Here is a 13,477-nt window from a genome sequence, read left to right as displayed (position 1 = left end):
ATGGATTTTCCTTTACTCTCATTTCCCCTTCTTCCTTTCTTATTTCTTTTCTCTCATTCTTTCAGGAAAAATGATTTTGCATGTTTATCTATAGGTATGTATTTAAGTATAAATAGCTTCCAAGAAATAGAAAAACTGATTAGTTTCATCAGTCAAATACCTCATTTAGAATTTTTATTATTTGTGTGTGTGTACTAATGTGTGGAGGTCAGAGTTCAATTTTGGGGAGTCAATTCTTGCCTTTCATCTTGTTGAGAGAGGCCCTGGAATTGAAGTGACAGGTAGTTGTGAGCTGCCTGATGTGGATCTGGGAACTGAACTGGGTTGTCTGCAAGCACAGCAAGTGCTCTTAATCTCTAAGTCATCTCTCCAGCCCTCCAAAAATCTCCTTCTTAACACAACTATTTTCTCAAGTATGCATTTACCTGTCCAGCATTTTTCTGATTGATAAGTTGATCTCCTGCTATAAGAGAATCCCAATTTTGCTGCCTTATGAGCTCTTTAACTTCTTCATTAGGGAGATCAATTCGATAGTTGAAATCACCACACCAAAATACATAGTCATGGGAAAACAGCATCCTTCCCTGGAGGCAATAATATGGAATTTGAAATTCAAATAGTGAATATTTAAAAATGTTTTACACACTTTTTTTTTTTGTTTCAGATGTGCCTGCTCCCCAGGCTCTTCCTTGAACCCAATAGTAATAACACAAAGTAGGTGAATACTGTTGATGTATCTAAGAGGTGCCTTAAATTTTCAAAAAGCTTAATGTAAAATTTGGGGTAAATTAAAGTACAATTCAAAGGTTTATCTTAAAGAATAAAGGGATGAAGCTTACCATGGGAAAACTCAACTTTCGTGCTATTTCTACAAAATCTTCATTTCTCTCTTTGACCTGTGACTGCCCTGCAGCAAAGTGGCTACAGACGAAGCAAAGGCTGGTGGTATGGAAGAGCATTCGAATTGCAACTGCTCCCTTATTTCCAGTTGCACCTCCCATCCCAGTCTTCACAGTATCAACTGCAACATCCCTTTAAAACAGAGAGTTCTAAGTGGAAGATAAGACATTTCAAGTGTTCCATGTGCACAGGAAATTGGCTCTATTTATTATCATCTGGTACTTTGAAGGCAACTCTGAAATACTGCAGTGCAACTATTAGTAAGTGTTAAATCAAAAACACAGTTTAAAGAACAATGGATAAACATTTCTCTGAAGCAAGAAACAATCTAGGACTTTTCTTATAATTTAATAGGAAGGAGCTACGGACAGTGCTGTGCTACTGACCTGATAAAAGGAGCATGCTGTGGTCTGATAAAAACAAACAGGCAGACGCCCACCAACTGCTCAGAGGCCAGCAGCACATACTTGTTGTCTCTGGAGATTGTCTTCTGAAGCTCCACTGCCCACAGCTTTTGATTTGTTGTGCTACCAAAAATATTAAAAAGGGACTCTTCAAGAAGATGCCATACTTTTATTCATAATTTCTTAAGATGCAGAAAATTTTTATGCAGGTTGTTTTTATTTGTTTTCTTTAAAGAGAAAAAACTTCCAGTTTAACCAAAATAACATGGCATTTAAAAATCTAAACTACAACCCCTCTACAAAGAAGGTATGAGGATGATGAAGCAGCTCAGCGGGTAAAGGCACCCAAGTCTGATAACCTGAGTTTGACCCCTGGGATACATGTGACTCCCCCAAGTTGTCCTCTGATCTCTATATTCCTACCACAGTACTTGTGTATCCTCACACCCATACAAAGACACACACAATAAATAAATTTAAACAACTAAAGAAATGTACAACAATCCCAACAAAGAAGATAGGAACTGAAATGCTAAATGATGGAAGGTGAAGGATGCTAAGCTTCACACTTAATTTTCAGTATCACTAAAGCCATGGAGAAGCAGGTACCTCCAGATAACATTGCTCCTCTCCCACTGTTCTTATTTTCTGGAATTAAAATTGTATTTATTTCCAATTTTTTAATGTAAGTATGTATGCCTGAGTGTACATCATATGTGTGTGGGTGCCTGCACAAGCCATTGGATCCCCTGGAGCTGGAGGTACTAGCAGTTGTGAGCCACTTATGTGGGTGTTGGCAACTGAACTCTGGTCCTTTGAAGAACAGCAAGGGCTCTTAAAATTAAAATTTTATTTTAGAGCCAGGAGTGATGGTGCACACCTTTAATCCCAACACTGAGAAGGCAGAGGCAGGTAGATTTCTGTGAGATCGAGGCCAGCCTGATCCACACATAGTGAGTTCCAGGCCAACTGAGGCTACAAGGAGACCCTGTCTAAAAAAAAAAAAAAAAAAAAAATCTATCTTAAAAATTATTATGGAAAATTTTAAATATACAATAGACAACTGTAAAAGAAATCACCACATACCCATTATCTAGCTTCAACTTCTCTCTCTCTCTCTCTCTCTCTCACACACACACACAGACCCTGGAATGTTGTACATTAAATCTAAGACACAAACCATCACTCATAATTAATTCTTTATATACCTTTAATGGGACACTTTTTATCAACTTAAACATTTTCTTAATATCATCTAATGCTCTATTAGTATTTAAATAGTCCTTATTTTCTTTTTTAAGAGTCTTTTTACAATTGATTTGTATACGGCCTACACAATACATTTATGGGTCACGTCTCTTAATCTCTCTTAGTCTTAATAGTTCCTTAACCCTCCTTTGTCACTTTGCTATTACAGTGCCATTTTAAAGAACAAGTGGGCCATCTGCTGTGAAATGCCCACAGTCTGCTTCTGGCTAATGTGTCCTCACAGTATCTTGACTTGGCCATCTACCATTCATATTTCCTTTAAAACAACTGGTATTGAAAACTTAAGAAACAAGTACAATTTTATTTATGTATTTATTTTGGCAAAAATAATGTCCTGTGTGGTGCTGTGCACTTTCCATTGAATCATAGCAAGCACTATCATCTCTACAGTAGGTCTAAGATACTCCTTGAGTTCCCCACAGCTGTTTTTAACAGTTATCAATAGAATCTACAGATGATCATTGTTCAGATCCATGACTTCACTGACAGTTGCAAAAGGTTCATTCTGTAATTTCAGCATAGGCAATTGTAACAAGCTGTAGTTCCTCAGAAAGAAGTATTATCAACTATTAAATAATTTTACAATGTAGTTCATGGAAGACAGACAGGATAAATGTTTAATTCTTTTCCTCTGTAAGCTTTCAAAGAAGTAGTTTGAATCCCAGAACCTTCAACTTCTCATTGTTCCAGGTCACACAAATATTAAGTGATAAGCAAGAAGAGGCCCTCATGGCCATCTGTCTAACATTATGTGCCACACTTCCTCCAAACACAACTCATGGCCAACCATGATCCTGCCCGTGCTTGGGTCTTATCATTTTCTTCAAGTCACTCAAGTCATCTTCACAATGCACCCTACCCTACTTCCAAGCCCTCCCCACCTCTACACCAAAATCCCTCTTACTGTTACCTATTTTCCACAGCACATTTCAAACATGCCCTATAATATTATGTTACTCTCACTGTCTGTGTCTTCTCACTAGAAGACAAAGTCCATGAAGGCAAGGGTTTTGTCCTTTTTAAATTCACTCAGATATATTGTTAGCATCTAGAGTAGTGTGATCAATAGATACTGGTTAAATAAATGAATGATAAAAAATTATCACTTTATTAAAGAAAATGTTGATTAAATTCTGTTTAGGAAAACAATAAATCAATTTCTTTGGTACAAGGAACTATTTTAAAATCTGAACATATAGTCTCAGGAAATATACACAAACAGCAAAATAGAGTCATATTTAAGAAAATTGTCATTTGCAAGACTGATAACTATACAATAACATTTCACTCCATAATACGCTTCTGAAAAATCTTTTTAAGTATTATAAAAGATGAGCAGCTGCTCACCTTTAAAAGCAAGCAAACATTTGAAAAACAGGACACCTAAGCTTGAAGTTTACTCATCTAGTTTGTGTTTATAATATGGCTTCATATTAGCAGTGCTCAAAGTAAGGTCTAGAGAATTCTCAAACCAACATCTGCTTTTTTCCTTGTATTGACTAACACCTGCACTGATGGTATAAACAGTGCTGCATGAAAGTACTGACAATGTCATCCAAGTTAAGGCACCAAAATGTCCTGTAAGTCAATATACCCCTTGCTATTCTGTACCTACAGTACAAAACAAACAAACAAACACTTCATTTTCCTTCAGAGAGTCTTTGAGGAAATAGAGATTTGATCTAATGTTGTACTGTGTTCTTCAAGTATCATTTATACCTGTATTTTCTACTGTAACGCTGTTTAAGGCCTTCTACAATCATTAGTTCACTTAATTCCATGAATAAAGCTTCATACGTAAACAGCTTTTGAGGGATGATTTGGTTAAACTGTTATAAAAATTCTGCTTGAGGGCTGGAGAGAGAGCTCAGCGGTTAACAGCACTGGCTGTACTTGCAGAAGACCCAGGTTCGAATCTCAGCACTCACAAGGTGGCTAACAACTGTTCATAACTCCAGTTCCAGGGATCTGACACCCTCTTCTGACCTCCGTGAGTACTGTACAACACAGGTGCACTTACATATATGCAGGCAATACATTCATACACATAAAATAAAAAAATAATAAATTAAAAAAATTCCATTTGTAAATTAAACTAAAAATAGCTAAAGTCTAAGGACTGGAGAGGGTGGCTCAGCAGTTAAGAGCACTGGCTGCTCTTCCAGAGGACCCAGGTTCAGATCCCAGTACTCAGATGGCAGCTAACAACCATCTGTAACTACAGTTCCAGGGGATGCCTGTTGTGGGACCCTGCTGTTAGGGTTGTAGTCCTCCATGTCTGGATAGCTCTAAGGGGCTTGGAACTTTATGGAAGGACTCCAATTTCTCAGCAGGGGCCTCCTGCTCTCTGCCTGACTTACCTGGAAAGTGCCACCAAGCACAGATGCCTGACCTTATTTGGAACATGACCTTTGGCATAGTTACCTGGAGTAAAAACTACCCCAGGTTTTTTCTATATAATAATTAGGCATTGCCCCATAGTTGGATGATAGGATCCCGCCACCACATGTAAATAAAGCATACTATGAGCACCTATCAGCTGAAGCATTGGCTGCTGCCTCCACACTATATTTTCCCTAATCCCCACTGAAGAAACGGAGCTGTTTCACTGAATCTGGAGCTGTATCACTAAATCTGCCTCCCCAGAGGGCTTTCTTCTGTCAGTGCTCACTGGCCGTCCTGACCCCATTCCTCGCTTCTGCTCCCTTTGTCCTTGTAGACTGATGGCCAACGTCCCATGAGGGGAGGGAGAGACCCCTCAGATGCCCTCTTCTGACCTCTGGGGGCATGTGGTGAATTTACATACAATTAGGCAAAACACTCATACACATAAAAATTTTAAATATATAAATTTTTAAAAATATCCAGAGTCTGAAAAGAAAAGAATGTATTTGGGGCAGCAGTAAATATTATTAATCTTATTAAGCTCCAATTTCAAGCCACGTCTTTTCAATATTCTTCATGATGAATATTCTGCATATACTTCTGTTAAATACAAAGTATGAGTACCACAAGGAAAAACATCTAACACTTTGGGTTGTAAGCTAACTGCCACTTTTTCATAGTTCACAGTTTTCCTTAAAAGAATGAATGACGGGCTGGAGCGATGGCTCAGCAGTTAAGAACACTGACTGTTCTTGCAGAGGACCTGGGTTTGAATCCAGCACCCACATGGCAGCTAACAACTATCCATAACTCCAGTTCCAAGGGATCCAACAGCCTCTTCTGTCCTCCACAGCATTGCACGACATGGGTGCACTCACCTACATACAGGCAATACATGCATACACAAAAGATAAAAATAATAAATAAAATATAAAGAAGAATTAATGACTGACTGTGGTCATTCAGAATTAAGTTATTTGGCAGAAATATTTTCAACCAGTCCTGGTTTTTCTCAAGGAAAATAACCAAGCATATTTGTTTCTAATGATAAAACTTGAAGGATAGGGGATATAAGCTCAGTTAGTAGAATATGAAGCCCTGGCATCAATCATCATCACTGCATAAAACTGGATGTTGTTCGTATACTTGCAAAAAACACTTGGGAAGTTGGAGGCAGGAAGATCAGAAATTTAAGGTCATATTCAACTGTATAGCCAATATGAGGTCAGACTGTTTAAACAAACAAAACCCACAATCAAAAACAAAAAGAATACAACTTGAATTTTCTTTATTTTTAATATTTATTTGGTGGTGTGGGAAGGGGGAGGGGAGATGTAGCAGAGTATGTTTGTGGAAAACAGAGGAAAACTTGTGGGAATCGGTTCTTTACTTCTACCATGTGAACTTCAGTGGTCAAATTCAGGTCTTCAAGATTGGAGGCAAGGGCCCTTACTTGCTGAGCTATTTTGCTGGTCCAAAACTTAAATTTTCAAGCAGAAGTTAGAATTCTGTAAAACTTGTATTATCTATTGTGACCTCTGCAGCCTCCCACATTTAAAGATTTTGATGAACTAAGCAATGATCATACCAACCAAACAATGCATTCATAATGAGTAAGATGTGTCAAAATCTGGACATTCTACACAACTCAGTGAGCTTTTCTAAATGACAATACGCAAAACTATAAAATGATGCCAAGGAAAAGACCAATGAATTTTAGAATAATTAGTGCACAGAAGGCTCACTATCAAGGTTTCAGATTCCATTTTCAACAAACATTTAAGAGATACTACCATTTCTGGAGTTTTGGTATCATATTTAATTATCAGACGAGAAATTTTCTGGAAAAGTTATTACTTCTTTTCCAACTACGTACTTCTGTGATTTTACTTCATATACTTCACCCAAAATAACACACTGTAGCTCAGTGACACGAAAATGCATGAAGTAGACATAAGAATCCAGCTGTCTTCACTCAGTAAGGCATTTTGTAAAACCATAAAACAATGCCATTCTTCTCACTAAATTTATTTTGGAAATGTTAACTGTGTACTGGGTTCACTATTGCTATTTTATTTATTTTTTAAAGTTGTTACTCAGGTCGTCAGGCTTGAGGGCAAACACCTTTATTCTCTGAGCCATCTTGCTAGCCCCTATTGTTATTTTCAAATAGACATAAATTTTCAGTTTTAATTTCTAATATAACTTTTTTTTAAGTTTAGAAAGACACTTAGATGCCACCCCCCCCAATGGAGAACTGCTATTTTAGTGTTTAAAACTCACCTTTCCACACATTAACTCAATATGTCAATCTTTATAACAACTTATTCACCTATCCTCTTTGATCCTCAACAGGAAAATTTTCCAGTGCTGTTCTCTAGCTAGCTTACCTTGCATTCACAATGTTCCCAGCATTCAACTCTACCATTTCTTCAAAACCAATTGCGAATATGTCAGTTGGCTTACTTCTTTTATCTACAATTAAGCATCCAAGAAATACCTTTAAATATAGCCTTAGTCAAATGCCAACCTCATCCAATATAACAGAACATCAGATCACACAGAAACCTTATGTTTTGAGTCTAACCAAATTCATACTAAAAGTAAAAATACACAAGTAAGATAATAAATACCTGACGAAGCAGAATTTTTGCCTTTTATTTATAGTCAGGAAATTGAAGCTTTAAAGAATCTGAATATATAGTTAATTTTACAGATTTATGTTTTATTTTAGGTACATGAGTGTCTTGCATGTATATGAGTGTACCACATGTATGCAATTTTCCCATGGAGGACGGAAGAGAGCACTGGATCCCCTAGAGTTACAAATAGTTGTTGGCTACCATGTGGGTACTGGGAACTGAACCCAGGTCCTTTACAAGAACATTAAGTGCTTTTAACCACTGAGTCATTTCTCTAGTCCTTAAGCTGTTTGAAGGTTCTTCTATGAATAGTTTGGTTCATACTCAACACCCAAGTTACTACAAGCTTTATAAGGCTGCTTATGACCCACCCTAGAAAATGGGATACACAAGGCTTGAAAAATAAGAGAAATGATCAATCATAAAATAATCTTAGTTCATGTCTATTTTTTAAAATATTTTATTTATTACTTTTATTTTATGTGTACAAGTGTATTGCCTGCATGTATGTGAGTGCACCTGTGTCGTGCAATGCTGCAGAGGTCAGAAGAGGGCTTTGGATTCCCCTGGAACTAGAGTTAAGGATGGTTTGTAGCCGCCATGTAGGTGCTGGGAATCAAACCCAGGTCCTCTGCAAGAGCAGTCAGTGCTCTTAACCGCTGAACCATCTCTCTAGTCCCAGTTCATGTCTATTTTAAAGAATAAAAACAGAACTAGTTTTTATTTTCTTTGTATGTAAGGCTGCCTTCAAAGATACCTGTTTACCTATGGATCCCTATTTCCTGAGAAACAACTAGCAAAGAAAGTTATTTTTGTTAATTTTTCCATTACTTTTTTGTTTTGTTTTTTTAAGACAATCTCTTACTCTGTAGCCCATGTTTGCCTACAACTCATCATGGCCTTGAACTTACAACAATCCTCCTGCCTCAGCCTCTTAAGTGCTGGATTACAGGGGTGAGCCATCATACCTAGCTTCACTATTGTTTTTCTACTAAGTAGAAAATATCTAGAAATAAAGTGAAGTAATACTTTAATTGACTTAATCTATGAAAATGTTGGCTTTCAAGCTGATAAAAGAAGCCCAAGTTTCTTTCATACATGAATGAAGTGTCACCCTGCAGCCAGGATTTTAACTAAACCCGTATTATAAAAATCCAACCTTGGAACTCCTGGATGCCAGCTAACTTGGGTGCGTCGAGCAGCCAGTCAGTGAGTGTTTGGTTCTTAAAGGCTATGCTACGGAACTGCTTCCCACCATTCACATTCCAGGTTCCAACACACACTCTAATTTTCTTGGGTTTTGAATATTTGTAAAAGTTCTCACACATGTTCTTTAGTACTTTTGAAGATGCTAATAAAAAAATGAGACACAAAAGAACTTCAGCTGCACTAAACCATTTGTAAAAATTGGTTTTCAGAACAGAGATGCTATTTGGAAAAAACAATTATCAACACAAGCACAAATAAAATACATGCACAGGCACAAGAAAAAAATCAGCTTTGAATGCAAAGCCCAGCCGGAGGCAATTAACCAACATTTAAAAGAATTAATGAAATTAAACATCAAATATAAGAAAGCTGTCACAGAATTACTGCAGTAACAAAGCATGCAGATAGAGCAGTTCTGTCTCAATGGTACAATAGTTTATAATATAGGCAACCTAAAAACCATAGTTTTTAGGAATGTAGCAACTGACTTTCAGACAACTTGAGGCTGGTAAAAATATAAACTTTATTTCTTCCCAAACAAAAACACTTAAGAACATTTGCATTTCAGATCCTAATTGCTGACAGGTGGCTGGATGAATAATGGCTCCTTAACAAAAATGCCTAGTGGAGATAATGAGATGTTAAAATGAAATCATCGCCAAAGTCTTCCCATCTCATTCAGAGTAGAGGCTAAAGTGCTTATGAATGCTCTGCAGGGCCTTAGGTCACTGATCTTGTCTTTCTGCCTTCATCTTCTTCCTTCTCTGTTTACTCACTTCTCAGACACTGGCCTCCCTGGAGTTTCAAAGATACCAGGCCTGCTCCAGTCAGTGTTTATACCCAGCCTCCCAGTCTGCAATGCACTTCCCTTGCCTTCTTTAGGTCTTCTCAAGAGGCCTTCTCTCACTGCACTCTGCCCCAACCTTCTACTGCCCCCTCCTTATTCTCTCTATAGCATTTACCGTATAAAAAGCAAAACTTGTGTGTGCCAACATGTTCAGTAAGTTTAGGATTTTTGAAGCACTTCAAATGTCAGACTATAAGATTAGTGATGTTAAATTGGTAAAAACCTATATGAATATTTCAAAACATAAAACAACTATGAAATCTGAATCACTTCCAATTCCACATATTTTACTTGTTTATCTGCAACTACATCCCTTCATGAGAATAGTTCTCAGAGTGTAGAAATGTTGGTCTGGTTTTTTTACTCCAATATCTCTAGTAACAAAGAGTGCCTGATACATGTAAATGTTCAGTAATCATTAAATGAATGTTCAATACCTTTTGAATTATCAATCTCTCTTAATTATTTTTTTATCTACCACCTATATTTTCTCCTTCTAAACCATACTTTATTTTGATTAAATTTTGGGCACTTAAAAACAATAGAACCTTCATAGGACCTGAGCCTAAAAACATCTAATTTGTACTTAATTGATAATTAACTGATTAAAAAAAGGGGAAATTAAAATCACTTTGATTTTGAAAAAAACCTTTGCTTTTTTTTGAAACATATCTTATTTTTGCTGTATTAGTTATTTTATGACAACCCAAACCAGTAATCTCCTGAGCCATTGGGAGTGGAAAGGTTTATAACTCATTACTATTACAAATACAGTTTTGACCTCTGGGCCCCTTGAAGGAACAGCTAACCATATCACCATCCTCTCAAGAGCAGATACGTACACTTCCAAACCTTTTCCTCTCTGATTATTTATTCTATCTCCTATTCTCCTAAAAAAATTAACCAGCAGCTTCTCGAAAGATTCGGAACAGACACTAGGCAAAATAAATCCTAAGAAGGGGAAGTGAAGGTGTCATTTTCAGTTAAATTTCTGGGAAGAGTTTTTGCTTTTGTTCTGTTTGCTACAGATTCACCTTTAAAGACAAAACCATAAACCTTATGCAGAAAATGAAGAAATTACTGTGACTAGGCATGAAAATAATGACCGTATTATGTAATATACAGGCACCTATTCTGACTTAGAAAGCAAAACTGTTGCTGTTTAAAGATTTCAGATCCTACTTTAATGCAAGTTTGTAGTTAAAGAAAACATGTCATCCACCAAGGAAGAATGAGTCAATGCCTTTTAATTAATCGTATATGCAAAACACTGTTGAGTGGTCAGAATGACATGGACATACTCTGAATTAATGTAAAATAATCATATTTGACTTTTTTTTCCTATAGTCTATTAAGCGTAAGGTATAACACTAATAATGTTCATTCAAAGAAATATAAACATGAAATCTGGGGTGGAGTGTTGGTGAAGCCATTAAAGGCTCAGGCTCACAACTAAAAAGACAAAAAGTGAAATTAACCTAGCTGAATTGTCTTGCACTGGAATTAAGCCTGTGATGTTGGAAGACAAAGAAGGCTGTATTTCTTTCTGAACAAAGTATTTAATTTACGCAAACTTAAGACTATTTATATTAAAACAAAATGTTAATTTATCCTGTAATAGTATAAGGACAAAATCCCATCTGTTTGTGAGCAACATCAGCTTTAGAAAAATAAAGAAAAGGTTGCTTTTATTTATACATTGATTTTCTATACTGTACCTGACTGTAATGTCTGTTCAGAAACTATGGATGCATCAAGAAGAAAACAAAGAATCATTAGTAAAACAACAAGTTACATTTCAAATTTAGAGTGTTATGATAAAATCCTGAGACGGCCTTACTCATTTCTTTCAAGCTGATGACTTGATTTTTCTTTCTAAAGCCGTATGACACCAAAGACAATAAATGGCAATAGCTGATACAAACCCTGTTTGTCTAAGGAAGCCCTGTGCCGGCTCAGTGATGTCCACTGCTTCAGTCTGAAGGTCCTGCTCCTCCATCTGCTTGTGTGTGCATATGTACATGTGTTTATGTGTGTGAAAATATGAATATGAAAATCTAAGCAGCTGAAGGACACTGACATGTAAAGATTTGCCCTAATATTTTAGTATTCTTTTTCCTAGGATTCACTAGTTGATATGTACCATCAGTTTAGCTATAAGACAGTTAATTAAAAACCATTAATTACTACACTATATAAAATGTACAAATTCCCATGGCCATAAAGGTTTATAGGAAAAATGTGACTGGGGGCATCACACTAAAAAACCTTGAAAAGTAACACACCAAAGGAGACACCTAAGGAAAAGATAACAGTATTATGTATGTTAAATGGTCATGAAATACATGAAAATACAATAACGCATTTTATTTTTAAAAAATAAGAAGTTGGCTTGTAGAACTAGGCATCAGAAGGGCACAGCAATTGTGAATGGTGGAAGAAGGCTTATCAGAAAATGGATGGGAAATTGAAACAACAGATGGGGTGGGTATGGCCCAAAAGATATGGTGAACCGGGGAAGGGAAGATGTCTAAGATGTGTGCATATAGGTATGCACGTTTTATATATTTGTACCTATATTGATTCTGTTGGGCAGTTTTCAGAATTTACTTAATGTTGATTGCCAGCAAGCTCACACATAAGCTCATGCAAAATTGGCATTATGCTCAAATCATTCCCTAATATATCATCCATAATGGAACAAATCCTCAAGTCTCAAAACAAGCATTATAGCAGAACTGACTGTACTTTTTAAAGGCATATTTTACACACAGTAAGATGTGCAGGAAACTAAAAGCCTGATGTTTAGGTTTGGGAATTAGGTGTTTTGCTACTCTTCTTTCCTTCACACTTACTTTCAATTGTTGCTTATTAATGCCTCCACATCAAAGTAGGCAGAGGTGTAAAGAGGTAACAAAACAGAAAGCAGTCAGTCTCTTATTTTTTTGGAAGCCAAGAAGCTGAAAGTAGTATCTGCTATCAAACCTTTTAGGAATTTTTTAGGCCCAGTTCCCAAGCCTACTTATAGATTCCTGAGAAGCTCCTGTACCTATCTACCTTCTCAGCATCAGGAGGAATTCAAAATGTCTATGATCACCTATGATCAATTACTCAAGAGGGTATTACTTGATGGAACACTTTCCTGCTATTTGAACAGAAACACTGGAAGTTTTGGTTTGGAGATAACAGAAAAAGTTCACAGTGCTATAAAGTTCTACTGAAAAAAAGAGTGGAACTAAAGAAATCTAATTTAATTATCAATTATACCTCAATAAAGCTGAGAGGGAAAAAAGAAAGTCTAATCTATTGTATGTACAATGAACATTGAGTTTCCCCATATTATTGCTTGTATGTGCTCACTAACACGAAAAGTTCAAATTCTTAAGACTTTAGTAAAAGGCATACAATGAATGATAAAAGTTACCTTGAAAAAAAAAGCTACCATGAAAACTATCTATTTTGTCAAAAATTAAAATGGATAATAGTAGTTAGTGGCCAAAAAGTATTGCTTTAAATTATTATTATGATTTAAGCTAACTCAAACAATTAACAATAAAGAATTAGGACCCAGTTACAGAAATGTTTGGAGTGTTCATGAAAAACTAACCAATATAGGTACAGGTTGTGTTTTTTTTTTTTAAAATAACTCATTTTCTATATAATTAGATTACTGAATACTCTAAGTGCAAACTAAATAGACTATGAAATCCTACCCTGTATACAGTTAGCAATACTTTGAATATATACCCCTTCAATCAAAGTCAATAGAAGAGAGTACACATAACCTATTGAACAAAATAGCCAGTTTATGGCTAAATACC

General features: G+C 36.2%; 1 protein-coding gene across 1 annotated transcript in view; it reads right to left on the bottom strand.

The window, feature by feature from the left end:
- Nucleotides 1–13,477, bottom strand: part of Synj1 (synaptojanin 1) — a gene marked incomplete in the record, with an annotated part of 93,504 nt that overhangs the window by 30,875 nt on the left and 49,152 nt on the right. Inside the window, 6 exon segments of the mRNA XM_017798902.2 lie at nt 426–584; nt 840–1,032; nt 1,287–1,427; nt 7,349–7,433; nt 8,760–8,951; nt 11,375–11,398. Coding sequence (XP_017654391.1) covers nt 426–584; nt 840–1,032; nt 1,287–1,427; nt 7,349–7,433; nt 8,760–8,951; nt 11,375–11,398 — 794 coding nt within the window.

This window comes from Nannospalax galili, unplaced genomic scaffold (genome assembly GCF_000622305.1).
Source record: "Nannospalax galili isolate Female #2095 unplaced genomic scaffold, S.galili_v1.0 scaffold136, whole genome shotgun sequence".
Lineage (NCBI taxonomy): Eukaryota > Metazoa > Chordata > Mammalia > Rodentia > Spalacidae > Nannospalax > Nannospalax galili.
The sequence above is the reverse complement of the archived record's forward strand: the minus strand, read 5'-3'. Positions and strand labels throughout refer to the sequence as shown.